The sequence below is a fragment of the Pelodiscus sinensis genome, chromosome 3 (assembly GCF_052426305.1).
Source record: "Pelodiscus sinensis isolate ZL-2025 chromosome 3, ASM5242630v1, whole genome shotgun sequence".
NCBI lineage: Eukaryota > Metazoa > Chordata > Testudines > Trionychidae > Pelodiscus > Pelodiscus sinensis.
In genome coordinates this window covers 30,182,012-30,202,021 of record NC_143054.1, presented here as the reverse complement: position 1 = coordinate 30,202,021, position 20,010 = coordinate 30,182,012, and the positions used below count along the sequence as shown (strand labels likewise).

The 20,010-nt window shown below is 44.5% G+C and overlaps 1 protein-coding gene and 1 long non-coding RNA gene across 4 annotated transcripts in view; one reads left to right on the top strand and one right to left on the bottom strand.

Annotated features, from left to right (window-relative positions):
* ASAP2 (ArfGAP with SH3 domain, ankyrin repeat and PH domain 2) overlaps window positions 1–20,010 on the top strand; it is a 184,715-nt gene that overhangs the window by 52,125 nt on the left and 112,580 nt on the right. For both annotated transcript variants that reach the window (XM_075923514.2, XM_075923513.2), the window contains exon 5: window positions 7,487–7,536. In XM_075923514.2, the coding sequence (XP_075779629.1) occupies window positions 7,487–7,536 (50 nt within the window). The remainder of the gene's footprint in view (window positions 1–7,486; window positions 7,537–20,010) is intronic.
* LOC149524633 (uncharacterized) lies at window positions 4,131–8,244 on the bottom strand. 2 transcript variants are annotated; one of them, XR_016349114.1, is made up of 3 exons: window positions 8,112–8,244; window positions 6,187–6,321; window positions 4,131–4,219 (listed from the first exon to the last, which is right to left on the bottom strand). It is a non-coding gene; the product is annotated as an uncharacterized LOC149524633 (long non-coding RNA). The 2 variants fall into 2 exon arrangements; XR_016349113.1 differs by having other exon boundaries at window positions 4,133–4,251.

The window sequence follows — 20,010 nt, the reverse complement described above, 5'->3', positions numbered from 1 at the left end:
CTGGTCAGTTTCAGCAGCGGCTGAATCAGGACGCCTGGGGCAGAGCAGCTGGGGTGCTGCTGGGTTGGTCCAGTAGCACCGAGGAGTGGCGCTACAGGAGCAACCCAGCAGCACCCCAGCTGCTCTGCCCCAGGCGTCCCCAAGTCAGCCGCTGCTGAAACTGACCAGCACTGACTACAGGAAGCCCGAGGCAGAGTTGCTCTGCCCCAGGCTTCCTGGAATCAGCCGCTGATCAGTTTCAGCAGCAGCTGACTTGGGGATGCCTGGGGTTCTTAAGTTGAATCTGTATGTAAGTCGGAACTGGCGTCCAGATTCAGCCTGTTGAAACTGATCTCCGGCTGATTCCAGGAAGCCCGGGGCAGAGCAACTCTGCCTCGGGCTTCCTGTAGTCAGCCGCTGGTCAGTTTCAGCAGCGGCTGAATCTGGACGCCAGTTCCGTCTTACATACAGATTCAACTTAAGAACAAACCTACAGTCCCTATCTTGTACGTAACCCGGGGACTGCCTGTATATGAAACTTGCATTTTGCTCAGCATCCATAAATACAGAATTTAAACTAGTAGAAGAAACATGATATAATATCTTGGGGATGCATCTTGCTTGAGGTAATAACTGGGTCATGAGTTGAATAAACTTAGAGCGTAATGTGGATGTGTTTTGTAAAAAGTTTTTAAACCAGTGGTCTATCAGGTTTTTTTTTTTTACTTAGGGCATGGTTATTACTGAATAGTCAGGAAGCAATTGGAAAGAATTAAGGAACTGTGAAATTTTTAAATGGAAGGGGGAAAACAAAACAAATATCTTACAAAATAGAATAAACTTCAGAAAGGTAAAATGCTTCTTTATGAAATAGACAAAAATGTTTAGCTCCTTGATCCTCCTTCCAGTTATCTCAACTTTTCCTCAATCTTTTACTTTTTTCTAACCCATTCCTACACCACAGGTCAATACATGCAGCGTATTTTTGTTTTCCTTCTTTTACAACTGAATGAGAGAGAACCAAGGCCCCAATTCTGCAAAAGCTTAGCAAGTGTTTTAACCTTACATATGTGTTATTGTCCAACTGAAAACAGTAGAGCTATTTATACTACATAAAGTTAAGCATTTTCATGAATTTGCAGATTCAGGGCGTTAGTGTATGGCAAGTGATTTCTTGCCTATAGGACAGGGTAGGAAAGGGATGGGCAAGAGGATGGAGAAAGGCTGTTCTCAGTAGTGACAGATGGCAGAACAAGGAGCAATGGTCTCAAGTTGTGGTGGGAAAGGTCCAGGTTGGATATTAGGAAAAACTATTTCACTAGGAGGGTAGTGAAGCACTGGAATGGGTTGCGTAGGGAAGTAGTGGAGTCTCCATCCCTAGAGGTGTTTAAGTCTCGGCTTGACAAAGCCCTGGCCAGGTTGATTTAGTTGGGATTGGTCCTGCCTAGAGCAGGGGGCTGGACTTGATGAACTTCTGAGGTCTCTTCCAGCTCTATGATTCTGTGAAGAGGAAAATATGTCAAAGGGGCTCAGAATTTTTTTTAAAACTTTTCTCCTTGTACCTTGTGTTGAGAGCCCCTTTTTTGTTTGCTTTGTGGGATTTTTTTCTTAATGTAAAAGTGAGATTTTACCACTGAAGGAAGAGAGAAACTAAGAAGGTGTTTTTATTGCTGGCAGAAAGCTTGCTTAGTCAAAGTACAAGATCAGGTCAGAGTAAGGGAGTTTGAGTAGTCTCAAAAGAATTATAGTAATTATACAAATTGTGACACCAACAAACCAAGTAAAGGAAACTGTATAACTGGGGTAAAAACAGCGTAGTTATGTTTTGGTAACAGTACAGAATCTCTGTATTCTTGACTGCCTCCATTTATTTCTGTGTAATATTTGGGTACATTTAATAAGATAAAATCATGTGACTTCTTTTTAATTTTCATGACTAAGCTGTATGAACAATGAGACACCGGATTCATATAATTTAGGATACCGTGCATGGCAGCACACTGTAAAAAACAGTATGTGGCTTTTTTCAGATTTCAAATGCCTCATCTTTGATTTGGTGTTTGTTCAAGTGTAAAAGCATTTTATTACATTGCACTCTACTGTATACAGGCAGTCCCCGGGTTACGTACAAGATAGGGACTGTAGGTTTGTTCTTAAGTTGAATTTGTATGTAAGTCGGAACTGGTACATATTGTAGGGGAAACTCTAGCCAAACATTTCTCCAGAGCTCAGTTTTATTCTCCCACACCTCACTTCCCTCAGTCCTTTATTCTCAAGCTGAGGTGTCTGCTGAGAAAAGCCGCTCCGCATCTCCTTGGTCTGCTGCGGGGGGGCGCTAGCTTCGCGTCTCCTTGGTCTGCTGGGGGGAAGCAGCTAGTACGGGGTTGCCTCACCCCGTTTGTAAGTAGGGATCTGATGTAAGTCGGATCCATGTAACCCGGGGACTGCCTGTACACTGTTTCTGTTAACATTATAAACAAGTAAAAAGAGGATTTGTTGCATAATGGTTTGAAAGTACGATGTTCATGGCTTCCTAAGCTGTCTTCCAAACATTTATGTAAGGAAATAGCTTACTCATTTGAGTAGTGTCCCTGATGCTAAGTGTTTGGAGGACTGGACTGTATACACTGTTTCTGTTAACATTATAAACAAGTAAAAAGAGGATTTGTTGCATAATGGTTTGAAAGTACGATGTTCATTGCTTCCTAAGCTGTCTTCCAAACATTTATCTAAGGAAATAGCTTACTCATTTGAGTAGTGTCCCTGATGCTAAGTGTTTGGAGGACATCTTTATGCAATACTGTTGCCTTGGGTTTGGGCTTAAATATATAATTATGAATGTGGATTTCATAAATAATTGTTTTAAGGAAGTGTGTGGATGTTCTTATTATGTAATAAAACTTCAGCCATGAGTACACTAATAAATCTTGCACACTAGATGCTAATAAGACAATTGAATGTCTTGTAAAAATAACCACTTACCCAAGTTATCTTGTGCCAAGAGCCAAATCTTCTAGTTCACTCCTTTTTAAAGTCCAAGAAAATTCTGCATCTGAGTTAGGATGCAGGATTTGTGCCAGAAGGGCCCAGTCATATTCTCACTGAAGTCATTTGACTTCAGTGGGATATGATTAAGTCTTTACTAAAGATCTGATTGTACCAGTTAGGTGTAGTGCAAAGCTGATTTGCCTCAAGTGCTTCTAGAGACCAAATGTCTTTCTGAGCTAAGCAGTGTGCAGAGAGAGTGTGCACACTGACACACATTTTGTGAAGGATATATCATAATCTGTTACCTGAGCACAGTTGCATGCAGTTTTGCACTCTTGTAGTAGTACCAGTTGGACCTTCTTGGTCCAGCACCTGACCAGTCCCGAATGAGAGAATTTGCTGGAACAGAGGAAGTCTGCCACCAGCTCCCAAGCCCATCATCTGCTGCTGACAGGCTGCCCCTAAGCAGGCACCTGTCCCGTCCCACCTGGCTGGGCTGCTTGCCCAGTTGCTGCCAGCTCTCTGGGCAGCAGAGGCTTTGACACCTGCTGCGAGGCTCCAATTCCATGCTCTACGGGGCTGCTGCAGGGGTCTGGATTTGCATGTTGCTGCAAGGCATGACACCAGCCCCACACTCTTGGGGGCTGCCATGGTTCCCTGGTCCTGTATTCCAGGGGACTACTGCAGGGCTCTGGACCCGCACTCCAAGAAGCTGCCAGAGGACTCTGGTCCCGTCCTGCTGTGGGGCTCTGACCTCAGCCCCAAGCTCCCAGGGGCTGCTACAGTGCTCGGGGATTGCCGCGGGGCTTTAGCTCAGCTCTGACCTGTGCTGCTGGGGGCTTCCGTCACAGCCCCTGCCATAAGCTGCTACAGGCTGCCATGGGGCTCCAGCCCTGGTCTCATGCTGCCCCCAGCTGGGCTGCCAACCAAGGTTCCCTGTAAGCTGCATGCCTGCAGCCTTTTTCTGAACCCTATGCAGATGTTGAGAGATCCCTGTGCAGGCAGGGTACTCAACTGATCAGCTGGGGAAGGGGAGGTTGGGGAGAGGCACTTGCTCTCTTGCTGTGAAGGAGCAGAAGCAGCAGCAGCTGCCTGCTATACTGGCTCCAGCCTCTATTCGGGTTGTGTCTCTTCTCCACCTCCTCTGGAGGGACTGTACTCACTGGGGGTTAGCAAGTTCTTCAGTCAGGGAGGCAGGAAGTACTTGGGGGATCATGCGACCCATGATGTGTGGTTGTGGTGAAGCTGCCAGCTGAAAGGGAAGAGGGATCAGTGCTTCATTGCCTGCCACATGAAAAAAGCTGAGTGTAAGTTACAGGCACTGCCAGATCAGGTCAACTTCTCTGCTTTGCTCCCAAATGCTCTCCTGCCCTGTGAACTGCTAACAGGGTGGAAGCCTTCCCCCGCTTTCTGCTTCTCCCCTAGCTTCCTGTTGGGGAATTGGGTGTTCAGGGAATCCCCTGTTTTCCCCTATGTCTATTTAGAGTAGTACAATTGCCTTTTTACCTCTCTGCCTCAATTTTCCTCTTGCCAATTTGCAGCCCTCACTGCTCCATGGTAACAAGACAACACCTCTCTTCCCCCTCCCCTGTGCTTTCATACTTTGACCCCATTTAGAATCAGGTCAGTATCTCCTACAGTGAGAGGAAAACCAAACTTCTCCCAGGGCTGTCACTGAAATATCCTACAGTTTCAGCCTTCTCTCTCTGATCACTTGAGCCACTTCCCCCTCCCCCCCCTCTGCTTTTTGACTCTGAGTTCCATGCTTGGAAAGCATCCCTCCCTGGCTGCAGGAGACAGGACAGTCACTGTCTACATGTGCAGAGGCTGCAAATTGGTCAGGGTAGGAGACTTTTTTGGTTGAATTAAGACATTTGATAAAGATATTTGGGGGAAGGGAAAGAACCCCATGTTGTGAGGAGACATTGTGAGAGGTGAAATGCAAGACTTTGGATAAAAGAGTAAGATGATTGTGAAGCTGTGTATTTCCTTGAGAACAGTGCAAGCTGGAGCCTCTGGTAAACTTGCTCTGTAGAGGTTATCTTAGGCAGTTAAGGGAGGGGGAACTTATTTTAGTACCATAAGACTTCCCTTGGAAAGGACCTAAGGCAGTGGTCTCCAACCCTTTTACACCCAAGATCACTTTTTAAATATCAGGGCAAGCCGAGATTGACCCCACCCCTTTCTTGAGGCCCCACCCTCTCCTTTCCCCTTTTCTCTATCACTTGCTATCCCCAGCCCTTACTCACTCTCATTGGGTTGAGACAGGATGTACAGGCTCTGGGGTGGAATTGAGGGATTTGAGTGTTGGAAGGGGTGGGAGATGCAAGCTCTGAAAGGAAATTTGGGTGCAGGAGGAGAGGGGACGCCAGGCTGGAGAGTGTTGAGGTTAGGCAGAGGGTTGGGGTGCTGAGCAGACTTCAGACTTGTGGATATCGGGGTGCAGGTGTTTGGGTTCGGATGTATGAGGGGCTCAGGACACAGGTTTGCAGTGTGTGGATGGTGCAGGAGTGTTGTAGCACAAGATGGGCTGAGGGGGGTGCAGGAGTTTAGGGATGTGGGGGGCTCAGGGCAGAGGGTTCACATGTATGATGGGCTCAGGATTGTGGTGTGGGGGGAGATGCAGGAGTATTACGATGCTGCAGCCAGATGGGGGCTTGACCCCAATTGGGGGCTTGTTGGCCAGGCTTCATTTTTACATAAAATATTATGTCCAGCAAGAAAGGTTTTAACGTGGTCTTTATTTATGGGAGTGGTAGGGAACATTTTTTGGGTTAGGGGGCCCAAATCAGTCAGGGACCACACAACTGAGATGCAAAAAACCAACCCCTCCAAAAAACCCCAGCCCTCACTCATGTGGCCCCAATTAAGACATCTCACTCCCCTGGCACTCCAGCCTCGTTGTGGGGGCGGGGCAGGAGAAGGGCAGGTAGAACTGAGATTCAAGGCCTCAAGCCAGATCAACTCTTCTGGGGTTCCATGGCTCTGGGGTGGAGCCAAAAATGAGGGATCCTGTGTGCGGGACAGCTGCCAGTGAGTGGGATAGGGATGGGGGTACAGAATCTGGGTGGGGAATAGGGTACAGGAGCAAGCTGGGGGTAAGTGTCTGGCCAGGAGGGAAGGGGCTGGAACAGGGTGCTGGATGGTGTCTGGCCAGGGGGAAGGGTGCTGGTGGTGGTCTGGCCAGGGGAGAGGGGGCAGGGGCAGCTTGGATGGTACCTGGGGGTCTCCAGGGATGAGTATCTCTCAGGAAGGGTCTGCAGGCAGCACTAGAAGAAAGCGCACGTGTGGCTCCTTTAAGAAATCCAGCCACTCCAGATCTTCCACTGCCATCTTGAACATCTACCCTGCTTCCTTGGTTCATGGGGGAAGGAAGGGAAGACAAGAAAGTGCGTACGTTACTTGTGGGGAGGGGAGGAACAGTGCACATGTACACTTCCTGAGAAGCTCGATCTCATGTGGAGCTGTAGGACTCCCCTCCTGCCTCCCACCCCCTGCTGCCGCAGGAAGCTGGCTTTGGCTTCAATTTTGCGAGGGGCGGGAGCTAGTATGGGCTCCTTGTTGTGGGTGGGGGCCATGAAGGTGGAGCTGGGAACACAGCATTGAGATTGACTGGAAGTGCCTGGGTGACCACTGCCCTAAGGGGAAGCAGGCTGCATGGGGGAGGGGTGTGTGTGTGCCAGGACATTTGCATGATTACATTTCAAACAAAGTTTACATAGGTGTTAATGCATCTGCCTGTTAGAAAAGATGATGATACATGTACTCCAAGGTCTCAGAGGGGTAGCCATGTTAGTCTGTAACTAAAAAAAAAAAAACAACAAGGGTCTTGTAGCACCGTAGAGACTAATAAAATATATAAACAGTATCATGAGCTTTCATGAGTACAACCCACTTCTTCAGCTAAAGGTAGTGTTAATTTTCTTTTTATTTGATTTCATAGTAAATAATCATAAGCATTGCTCCTTGTTAGTTATCCCTTGTTTTAATATATTTTCTTCCACACCTATGGACTATTTAAAATATATATTTATATCTTTGTTTTTTGTTTGTACTTGTGGGTGCACATTCACACACTACCTGAATATTGGAGTTGTACATAAGAAAATTCAATCCACCCAAAAGAAAATTCAACCTGCCCAAGAATGGAAAATCTTAGAGGGAACACTGCTGCCAACCCTATTGCCCCGCTCTAACTGGCCCTTCTGCCCTTAGGCTCCCGGGCTCTCTGGTCCAAGAGCATCTGTGATTCTGTCAGACAACAGATGTTGCTGGACCAGTGAGTGCTGGTTTTTAGAGGCACAACCTGTAGTTAGAAATGCTTATTACATGTGCCAGACCCCTTTCTGCCCAATTCTTCTGTGAGCTGTGTAAAGGTGGGAGAAAAGGGAGGGCTCCTTGTTCCCTATTATTTCTTTACTGAACACACATAGCCATGTGTATGCCTGGGTGATCGAATCTACTGTGTTTTTGTAGCAAATGCTTAGCGATGTTTAATGTGGTTTTTTTACCTTGGCAGGACCTGAAAAAACCTTTTGATAAGGCTTGGAAGGACTATGAAACAAAAGTGTATGTATTTCCTTTTTACTACAACTGAAGAGCATTGAAATGTAAAGGTGCTGGTTGTTAATATTATCCTAACACCTCGAAAATCTGGCTGAGTTCCGGAGCGTAATTTCTTTCCATGGCTGTGCACAATAATGATCTATGGAAAATTCTTTGGGAAGTCTATAGTTGATAATATAACTTACTTCATGAGTTAATATTTTTTTATTGTACTACTAGCAGACTTACCTGGTGTTGCTAGGGTCCTTCGGGCAGGGACTGGCGGTGTGGGGGGGGACACAGGGCAGGGCCTTAGGGATGTGGGGGGAGGGTACAGGAGTCTGGGGATGGGGGAATGTGAGAGTGAGGGTGGTGAAGCGGGGTTGGGGGGTGGGGAGGTCCAGTCCATCACAGGTCTTTTTCTTCTCCCAACCCCCTCTCCTAGGGGGGCCAGGGCATCTTCTGGCCCTCAGCCCCTGGCCTCCAAAGGCATTTTTTCTCCTCCCAGTCCCCTTCCTCCAGCCACCACGGAGCTTCCCTCCCTTCCCTCCAAGGGCTGGGAGTGGTGGAAAGGGTTTGGGGGTAGCAGGAATACTTACTTGGTGTTCTGACAGACAAGATGGTGGCACTCCAGCTCTGCTGGCCACTCGCTTGGTGGTACGGCTGTCCCCAGTGGGCACTCTGTAGAATAGCTGTCCCTCTGGGTTTGCTGCCCCCAGTGGCCACTCTCATATTGCAGTCCTCTGAACAGCAGCCCCTCTCTTTGCATGTTATGGAAAACAGTCCTTTCCCTGGGTCTTCTAGTTGTCCTGGCACAATCAAACCCTGACTTTGCTTTAAGTTAGGAGAAGAAGAAGCTGCATTCCAAAGTTGGTGGCCCTCGCTCTTATCATTTAGGAGGCGTAATTGAACAAACGGAGTTGCCGACAGACACACAAACAGATTTACTCTAAAATATATAGAGATGGCCATGCTGTTTAAAAATTGCATTCCATTTTTTGTAAGCTTGTATGCTTAATATTGTTCCTAGTAGAGAGCAGTCAAAAACAATCCCTATTTATTACCCCCTTTTTGCTGCATTTGGGGAAAGGAATTGTTATTTTAGTACATCCTGGTGTGATGTTGACTAAAAGTGGCAGTAAGGTTGACCTTAGCTGACATTGCATATACAAGTGAAAATGCCATAAGGTCCAACTGAGTTAGGAATGTTAAAATGTATTTAATTAGGTAACCATGTAACGGTTGAAAATTCCAGCAGTTACACAATTACAGACCAGGTGGCAGTTGGCTCCATGGGAGCCAGTACACATGAACAGCTGGCTTTTAAGCTGGCTCCCTGCGCATACCGGGACCCTGCATGTAACTGTGCAGGTTAACCAATGAGCCCAGGTTCATTGATTAACCATGTACTTGGTTACACTGTCATATCACTAATCTGAGTCAACACTGCTCAGTGCCTATGTTCCAGCTCTGTTGTTTAGAGTAAACCTATTTGTTAAGGTGAGTTAGTGCCTAATATCAGTATTATTCAAGTTGGTTATTTGCCTAAGTCAGTAGATCCAATGCAACACCACAGACTTCTCTGACATGCCACTTATTAAAGGGCATTTTGTTCTACCTTATTTCAGCATCACCAAGATTGCTTAATTTGTCCTGGATGGCTGAATCTGAGTCAAAATATGCAGCACACTTGGTTTTCTGACACAATCTATACTGAGCGGTCTAGTATTGATTACATGGTGCCACAGAATCAGGAGAACCTGATGCTGTACACTGTCTAATATATATGGGTCACAGATGGACTGACTGTAGTTCTGAAAACCTGGCACCATTGATTTCTGTTTTTTATAAGTGACATCATGTTTCCCTGATCATATGAAATTTGAGTTGGCACCCCTAAATCTTGGTATTGTGCCCTAGAGTTTGTCCAGTTGTGAGCCATAGTTTACTGAGACTAAAACCTCTTGCGCAAAAGGGAAAGGAAGAGAAAATGCAAATGAGAGAGCAACCTATGCAAATGAGTGCTCCATTTGCATTTGCTCTTCCGCAAGAGGCTTGTAGTATAGACATAGCCTAGGTGTCCTTTTATTGGAGTCCACCTAGATGAAATCAGTAGAACGGAGAGATTTCCAGGCTGATGGTTGTGAGGAGGACCAAGAATAGCCTTAGTCACCTATAAAACTCATCAGCTGGGTTTCCTAAACAAGGTGTTCTTGAGTGCCAAGATGTCCTTGGTTCTGAAATCTTGAAGATCTTTTCCCATGCTGAGATTAAGTGGTATGAATACCTATCATACCACTTACTGATACTGAAAATGGCTAACACCTCAAAGGTGTTGCAGGTGGCCTGACTTTGAAACTATTACTGTCTTGTCTTAATGCTTTTGTTTCTAAAGATAGGCTATAAAGAGCTTTCCTATAGGTCACTCTAATATTGTGATGCTGCACAGCTATATCTGAATAATAGTCCTGTTTAAGTACAAGCAGTTGTATATTGACATCCCCCTAACTTCCAAGGAGCAACAGTTTAAAAATAAACACATTAATAAGAATAACACATTTTGGCAGCCATTGCTGAGCCCACGCTGCCTTGGTACCAAAGGACTCAGTTCCAGTTGGGTTTGGTTTTCAGTTTGGGTTTGGCCACAATTGTGATGCTTTACAAGATGCCATGCAAATGTTTTAGAGGATAGGGTTAACATTCAAAATGATTTGGACAAACAAGACATATGGTCTGAGGTAAACAAGATGAAGTTTATTAAAGACAAATGCAAAGTACTCCACTTAGGAAGGAACAATCAGTTTCACACATACAGAAAATGGGAAGTGGTTGTATAGGAAGGAGTACTGTGGAAAGGGATTTAGGGGTCATAGTGGATGACAAGTTAAACATGAGTCAACAGTGTGACATTGTTGCAAAAAAAAAGCAAACATGATTCTGGGATGTATTAACAGGATTGTTGTGAGCAAGACACAAGAAGTAATTCTTCTGCTCTAATGTGCACTGATTAGGCCTCAGTTGGAGTACTGTGTTCATTTCTGGGCACTACATTTCAAAAAAGATGTGGAGAAATTGGAGAAGGTCCAGAGAAGAGCAGTAAAAATGATAAAAGGTCTAGAAAACATGAGCTATGAGGGAAGACTGAAAGAATTGGGCTTGTTTAGTTTGGAAAGGAGAAGACTGATTAGTGGTTTTCAGATATCTAAAAGGGTGTTACAAGGAGAAGGGAGAAAAATTGTTCTTCTTCACCTCTGAGAATAGGACGAGAAGCAATGGGCTTGGGCTGCAGCATGGGAGGTTTAGGTTGGACATTAGGAAAAACTTCCTAATTGTCACGGTGATTAAATACTGGAATAAATTGCCTAGGGGAGTTGTGGAATCTCCATTACTGAAGATATTTAAGAGCAGGTTAGACAGACATCTGTTAGGAATTATCTAGATCGGGGTTCTCAACCGGGGGTATGAGAAGCTTGTCAAGGGGGTATGGGGAATATTTGGTAAATAACTAGATTATCCTAATTGAAATATTCCAAAAGTAGTAGTGTTAGTGAAAAAAGTTGTGGATTCTAGAGTCTAGAATGTGTATTTCCTTTCATATTGAATAAGGGGTACGGGAAGGTTTACTAAAAGCGAAGAGGGTACGGGGACCGAAAAAGGTTGGAAACCCTGATCTAGACAGTACTTGGTCTTGCTGTGAGGACAAGGGACTGAACTCGATGACCTCTCGAGGACTCTTCCAGTTCTATAATTCTGTGATTCTATGATTTTACTCCTGGAGCTTATTCTGCTGCAGTGCTAGGAAGCCTTCAGATTTTCATCCTCAGTTTGGACGTGACAGATGCAGCGCACCAGTGTTCTTGTGTTGTTTTAAATTTATCTGAGTTTGAATGCTGAGTCAGTGACAATGCTCAGTGAAAAAACATTTCAACTTGTATATTTGGGATTCTGAACTGAGATTGAAAACACCAGTTGCTCAGAACTGTTGGCTTTTAGCGCTGTTCCGTAGTTACTCAGAACATTAAAACTGTTATCTAGATGGTGACGTTAGTATCATATTACCTCTTTTTATAGGACTAGATCCAACTCTGTATATTATGATTTCAGCTAATCAGGATATCCACACGATTATTTCCTTTTTAAACCGTACACTGTTTTGGCATTCTGACATAATAGTTTCAAACATTAGGGCATTCATGTTTGTATCTGTCTTGAAATTGGTCCACCGGTTCCTATCACATTGTAACTGTGAACTATTTTTATACACATTATCTGTGGCTTCCTTAAGACTGATTACTTAGGAACTGTCTTGTCTTGGCACTATTTATACCTGAGCCACTTATGTCTCAAGTCATTCAAGATACAGAAGGTCAAGATAATGTGCTTGTCAGAGAATTCCTTTCTCATCTTCCTTTCCATCTACAGTAATCTTTCCAGGCTTTGGGATGGGGACCATGTTCTCCAACTTCTTTCTGGAGTTGGAGACTATTTGTCTAGCCTGCAAGACATTCTCCCTTTGATCAAGGCCAAAGACTTATTTGCTGAAGGAAGAAGGGAAACTGTACGGGCAAATTCTTTGAAATATGTTATTGCATAACAGCACAAATATTTTAGTGAAGTTTTAGTCTGGGATTTTAAGTCATGTTTATATCTCCCTATTACCAAGGACAGTATCTACTGTATCCCTTCCTCCTTCAGGGTAATATAAAACCCGTTATCAAAGGCAGACTGATTTTTCCTGGACTAAATCTGTGTTTTCTTTCTGATTTTGTTAGCTGAGGAGATCTGTATATCAGTTGAGATGTAGCCAAGATTATGTCAGTAGCCCTAAGCAAAGTCTTTTTCAGTGGTGTTGTAGCCATGTTTATCTCATGGTATTTGGGAGAGGAGATGGGAGAGTTAATATTTTTTATTGGACCAATTTCTGGTGGGAGAGAGGCAAGCTTTCAAGCTTATGCAGAGCTGTTTTTAAGGTTCCTAACTAGGACTTAGTAGTTTGGTCTTCAAATATCTTAGGTCTCAGGTTAGCACCCACCTCCCATGGAGACTTTTGACATCGGTCTTCACCAAGTCTTCACCATCATTCATATGACCACTCAAGAGCATCTTGACCCAGAGTGTCCTCCTATACAAGCACTTAGAGGCAGCAGACCCCTTCTGTCTCCTGGTCCTACTCAACTGCATGGCACCATTTATGCAATGTGAGCCCCACTGGGGCTCTTGTACACTTCAAAAGCAGAATTGCAGCAGAAGTGGCATGAGTGGAGACTGCTTCAGTCCCCACTCATGCTGTTTCCATTGTGCCTCTACTTCCCCTGCCCCTCTCAGAGACAGTGCTGGGGGGAACCATCTTTTAAGCCGGCTTCTCCCAGCACCGGCTTCTCCTCCCCTCCCCCTTGCCTGCCTCCCTCTGATAGAAGCAGCAAGGGGGGAAGTAACTAGTTGCATCATTAGCTAACTATCCAATAAACTTCTGCTTATCAGATAGTCAACTAGTCTCTTACACCCTATCCTGGATTACCTGCTCCATCTAAAGAACCAGGGTTTGTCTGTTAAAGTGCATTTGGCGACTATTTTCTCCTTTCACCTGCCAGTCCATGGTCATGTAGTGTTCTCCCATGACATGATGGTTAGGTTTCTCAGAGGTCTTGAGAGGCTGTTCTATCAGGTGAGGCCTCTGGCCTCTCCATGGGACCTTAATTTGGTCTTAGCCAAGGCCACTATTTGAGCCTCTGGTCTCATTCTACTGGCCTCACATGTCATGGAAAATTGCTTTTTTAGTAGCAATAACATCCTCTAGATAGGTCTCTGATCTTTGACCTCAGAGCCTCTATATACAGTGTTCTATATGGACAAGGTTCAGCTCCTACCCCACCTGACCTTCCTTCTCAATGTAGTGTCTACCTTTTACATCAGCCAAGTCATCTTCCTTCTGGTCCTCAGAGGACAAATAAAGAGAGATGCCTTCACATGCTGGATATGAAAAGGGCTGTGTCTTTCTACTTAGAGCAGACCAAGCCTTTCCATAAGTTGATCCAACTTTTCAACTCCGTGGTAGAAAGGATGAAAGGTCTCCCATTTCCATACAATGTGTGAACTGGCTCAATTCATGCATTTGAGCCCACTATGACCTGGCAGAAGTTTCTCCACAGCCAATGCAACGAGGAGTCCTGTGGCACCTTATAGACCAACAGGTTTATTGGAGCATAAGCTTTCGTGGGCAAAGACCCATTTTGTCACATGCATCTGGTGTTCCGTGAACAGCTCGCAGGTATCCTGTGACCTCTTCTTTGTTTTTGTTACTTTTTTCTTGTTGTCAGCCAAAAAAAACCCAGAGAAATTTTTTTTAAGAAAATTTTCAAAGGTGTGCCGCATAAAAAAATATTATTGTTTGGTGTTCCATGGCCTCAAAATGTTTAAGAAATACTGGCCTATAAGGTGTCTCAGGACTACTTGTCTCTTTTGCAGATACAGACTAACATGCCTACCCCTCTGATACTTGTCCATGGCCAATGTTAGGGTTCACTCAGGTTCCAAGTACCATCGACAACATTCTTGGTCCACATTTCAGTTCACGACATTTGCAGAGCCATCATATAGTCTTTATTGGCAGCCCACTGTGCCGTTGTTTACCAGGCTAGAGATGTCACTGGGTTCGGCAGAGCTATTTTGCACTCTACACGTCTGTGAACTCCTTCCCACCTCCAGGAGATACTGCTTGGAGGAGGGCAGGGTGTGGAATGGATATGAGCAGTCACTCAAAGAAGAAAAGATAGTTACCTGTTTTCATAACTGATATTCTTTGAGATGTGTTGCTCAGGTCCATTCCACACCCTGCCCTCCTTCCCCACTGCTGGAATTTCAGCAAGAAAACTTGAGGGTGGGAGGTGCAGCATGTGCGCGCTGCTACAGATTCTGCTGAGGGGGAAAAAAAACCTTCTGTTATAGATACACGTGGCATGCACACACACCTGCTTTGGAATGGACACAAGCAACACATTTTGAACACCAGTTACAGAAACAGGTTAACTGTCTTAGCCGCCATCCAGATATGATGACTGTTTGGGCAGTTTTGCAGTTCTTGTTCACCTATAGGTCCTCAGCCTACCTTCCCAGTGTGCTGTGCTACTCCTTAATCTCCCACAGGTGGGAGTACACAAAGACACATAAAGAAGGATGACGTTCTTCAAGTATGTCACCTGACCTCTACAATGTTTTTATGGGCTGATGAAACCTCTAATGCATAACAGTGTAACTGGTCAGATTAATGTCTGTTTGGCTAGATCTGGTCAGTGTGGTGCATAGGCTCTCTTTGGGTTCCCCCCCCCCCTTTTACTCTCATTCCTTCCCCTGTGAACTTACAAACTAACAGGAGACATGCAGAGTGAGCATATGGCGAAGGAATACGTGTCAGAAAAACTGCTCAGACTTCCAGCAGACAGACCATATTTAATGAAGTGATGAGCCAGATCTCACCCACACACGTCAGTTTGATCAGCCCTGTTGTGGTGCATTAGATGTTAATGATGTGATACCAGCTCTGGCCCTGTAGACTTGCCATAGTGTGGTTGTGTTGTTTACTCGTTTGTATTATAGTAGTGCATCCAGTGTCACACCCACATTCCAGACATCATATAAAACCATTCCGGTCCCCTACAGAGACCCTAAAAACCTGATTTAAAATTATTTTTAGGCTTTAAAAAGCATTTATTTTTTTATTTTGTAAGACTGTGAATATGTCTGTATTAGTTCTGTTCTAGCAGCTCTACTGCTATGGAAGTAAAAACAATGAAAACAGATTATCTGTTTCGACTGTGGCTAACTTGTGCCTGCTTCTTATCTGCTAGCTCTCCTCCTCAATTTTGAAAGCTACCAATGTATTCACTACACATATTAAATACAGGTTGGACTCCCTGGTCTGACGCCCTTGGGACCTGAGCGGTCCCAAACTAGGGATGTTAAGTTTCGATTAATTAACTAATCGAATAGTCGATGGGATTTCCATCAACTATTCAATTAATCAATAAGAACTTCTGTGTTCCGCCTTTGAAATGTCCAAGAGCCCAGCGAGGGCTCTTGTGCATTTCAAAGTTGGAACATGGCGTGGTGCCCGGAGCTAGAAAAAGAGTCCCACTGACCCTGGGCTCCACATGGGCGCTTCCATTCTGAAATGAACAAGAGCCCCCCATGCTTGCCCCAGACTCCATGGTGCACTTCCTCTTTGAAATGCACAGGAGGCCCCTCTTGGGACTCTTGTACATTTCAAAGCTAGCACACTGCATGCAGCCCAGGGTCAGCGGGGAGTCCCTTGCTGACCCCAGGCTCCATGTGGGAACTTCCGCTTTAAATGTACAAGATTCCCAGTAGGGACTCTTGTACATTTCAGAGTTGGTCACCGCTGTGCCCCTTCCCCCTTCCACTAAGCTTAAGTTGGGGGGAAAGGAAAATGGCTTTTAAGCTTTGTGATAGAGGCAGCAAGGGGGGGAAGTGACTAGTCGACTTGTGTGGGACAGGGATTGTAAACAATAGAGTTTGTTGAACCATGGGAGCTCAGTTCTCCCTGCTGCCCTGCTCCTGGGTTCCTCTCCCTGTGGCTCCCTGCCCTGCTGTCTGCTTGCTCCCCCAGCCCCGCAGATGCCGGGGGCCCCTTGGGTTCCCCAGTGGGGATTTCCTAAATACTCTCTGCTGACCAGGGGTTTTCTAGGGTTCCCTGGCTGGGTTCCCTGCTGTTGCTGAGGGTTTCCGGGCCAGGGCTCTGTCTGGTCCCACTGATGCCAGGGGTTCCTGGGCTGGGACTCCCTGGTCCCCACCCGCTGACACCAGGGGTTCCTTGACTGAGTCCCAGACTTCCCTGCTCACTGATACTAGGGTTCTCTAGCCAGGGCTCCCCAGCTGCTACCTGGCTCATCCCTGCTGATGCAGCTGGGGCTCCCCAACCCTTGTGTTCTCCCAGCTGGCTCCCGCTCCTAGCTTCCTTTGGTCCAGTAATATCCGTGGCCCTGCTATACCTCGCATGTTTCTGGACCAGATTGTCCCCGATTTGAGGGGTTCAACCTGTACTCTTGCAAATAAATAGAATTATTATTTGTATGTCTTAATGTGATTATAGGAATCATATTAGTGAATTAAAGTGCATTACTTTAATGTGCAGAAACATGTGGACTCATGGATTATTTATGGCCTTTTTCTGCACCATTGTTTATGGCCTTTTTCTGCACCATTTGAAATCAGTGGGACAAGGAATAGATTGTTACTGCACACCTGAATCTGTAAGGAGAATGAATGTTGCGCATATATATATATATATATATATATATATATATATATATATAAAATCTGCTTTCCACTTCAGTAGATTCACTTATTAACTTTTCTATTTATTATTATTTTTTAAAATGGCTTAATTCAGACCATTGATACTATTAAAACCTTTGAGTTTCTGGAATATGAAAATATCTGAGGATATATCTACACTTACTGGGGATTGACACTGCTGTGATTGATGAAGTGGGGATCAGTTTAGCAGATCTAGTGATGAACAGCAAAGTGCTCTCTGTTCACCTTTGGTTCTCCAGAAGAAGATTAAGGTGACTGACAGAAGAACATGTCCCATTGATGAAGAGTGGTGTAGACACAGCAGTCCGTCGACCTAAGCTGCGTTCAGTCTACCTATGATAGCATAACTAAGGTCAGCCTATCGTGGTAAGGTAGACAAGGCCCGAGTGTCTGACATTTTCTTATAAAAGCCCTAATCCTCATCCACACTGCCACACTTGTAGTTCGTAGATGGGTTAGACTTTTTTTTTCTTCACATTGCAATATAGTTTTCCTTTTGGCTAAGTAAAGTGTAGTAAATTTCAGGTTAATAAATAACACCTAAATAGTGGCTTAGTATGAATTATTAACTAACAACAATGTTCTTCACTGTGTGCATGCAGTGCACAGTTGTTGATCTTCCCCTCAATGGTATCCGTCCAGGTGACTCAAGCATCCTTTAGTGTCCCACACTACTGCACGGTTGTTATACAGAATGAAGCCACTCCCAACTCCCATTTTCCATTTCCTTCTTTCCTCCTGTAATAGTTGTTGGAGCTTCTGTTCTTGCCTTTGCAAGTGCCTTGTTTTCTACTTGTATGTAGTACCTGTTGTTTAGAGAGAGTGAGTGATTTTAAGGTGCTGTGTGGTTGTGGTGGGTTTTTTTGCTTAGCTTAGCTTAAGTTTAATATTAAAATTAGAAGCTGATAGTTTGTCCTCACAGGTCCCCATTTGGGTACATTGCTGGTACTGAAATCATGTCCTGGTTCTGAGGTTCAGGTTCTGTCTTGTTCGTAGTAAATCTTTCCCTGTTTCTGACTCATACCCCAGTTTTTCTTCCTCCTCTTTGTAAAAATCTTTTAGATGCTTGAAAGCTGTTATCATGTCCCCTCTCAGTCTTCTCTTTTCCAGACTAACCAACTCAGTTCCTTCAACCTTCCCTGATAGGTCATGTTTTTTAGATCTTTAATAATTTTTGTTGCTCTTCAATGGCCTTTTTCTAATTTGTCCAAGTCTTTCCTGAAATGTGGCACCCAGAACTGGACACAGTATTCTAATTGAGGTATAATCAATGCAGACTAGAGCACAAGAATTACAACACTGCTGCTAATACATCCCAGAATAATGTTTGCTTTTTTTGCAGCAGCAGCATCACACTGTTGACTTGTATTTAGCTTGTGATCTGCTATTACTTCTAGATCCCTTTCTGCAGTACTCCTTTCTAGATAGTCATTTTCCATTTTGTATCTGTGCAACTGATTAGCTTTTTCCTCTTTGCACTTGTCCTTATTGAATTTTATCTGTTTACCCCAGGGATCAATGTTAATTAGTCAAGCTCTGCTCTGATGCACTGTATGGTATCATTTGATCTGAACATTAACAGCCTTCTTGGATGGCACTGAATTGGGGGTGGGAGTAGGGGGAACAATCTGTGATTTTTGGCCCTACCTCCATCTCCAGACCCTGAACCTATCTTCATGGTACTGACTGGGTCAGCTCCCCTTGTTTGGAAGATGCAGATTTATCATGTTCTGAGGTAATTTCTTACATGTAATGGCATGGATATGCCTAGCAGCCAGTGTGGAGTTCTTACCTACCCTGGTACTGGTTGTGGATTTAGCATGAACCATCTCACAAAGACCAGTGGCTTGGACATAATCAGAGCCCAGGGCCATATCAATGACTTTTCTGCAAACTTGGGGTTTCCCTCCATAATCCAAGTCATCCCTAGATGCTTTGCATTGTGCATCTTCAGTTGTGTGTTGCTAACATCTAAATAAGACTCACCATCTACCCACTCTTGATAACAGGCCTAATATTGTGCATGCAGAGTTTCACTCACAAAAGTTACCTTTGGAGGAATCGGAGGAGACTCAGCTTCACCGTCTCTTGACCTTTTCTTCATCCCTTGGTGTGGTGGTGGAAATGAAGTCTGTTTCTTCCCCTCCTGGCGATTATAAGGTCTATCAGGAATTGTTGAAAAGGATGGCTACCGTTCTGGGTATCCAACCAAAAAAAATCCAGGAAAAGTCTCTCAGACTTGTGAACATTTTAACCTTAGTGGGACACACTGTGATACCTCTCTATTAATGAAGTTATCCTTTAGACTTTTTAGGGTGCTATTACAGACCTTGTGTTTCCTGCTCCCTTTTGCATACAAAAACAAAGGCAGAGAACAGATTAATAAGTGCTTTTTCAGGGTTTGAAACATTTTTATAATCATCCCCTTAGGTATTCCTTGATATTCTCTATAGCTAATAAAAGATATAGGGGTCATAAAACATTATCCCTGAAGAGCAAGGAGGCAAAAAATTGGATTTATTTGGAAGGAAGGTTTATTCCATGAGAGGCTTTCAGCTTTGAATTGCAAACAAGCAAGCTTTGCTGGGTCATTATGATTTTATCCTATGGATCAGTGTGTTAAAATTTAAGGACCGTCTTCCAGATAAGCTGAAATATAAATTCACAGCAATTGCGGATGAGGGCAAATACGGTTCCAGGACTACTTTGCAAGCTGGTCTAATTGTCAGTGACTACAGCTCAAGCCATGGCTTCTGCCATCATTATGTGACACTCTCTTCATGCGAGTAGCTGTCTCTTCCTCCCCTTCCTCCAAAAAAAGAGATTCAGCAGACTATTTACGACCTCCTTTCGACCTTTCTTCTCATCAGACTGATAAGTGGCTGCATAGTCTCTAGAATCCAAGAGCAACACTAATATCTCTGGGTGTATATGTATGTTGATGACAAAAATAATGCCCTTTCACTTGTCATAGAACTCCTAACAGAATCTGAGTTTTGTGACTCAAACCGATGATCTGCCCAGGAAGAAAAGTCACATGAAATATCTACCAACTTAATCATCTTCTGCAGCTGCAGGTTTATCTCAGCAAGCTGGGTGCTCAAAACAATCTATTTGATTAGTTGGTTAAGGACAGAATGCCATTGCCCAAAGTGATGTATTTTC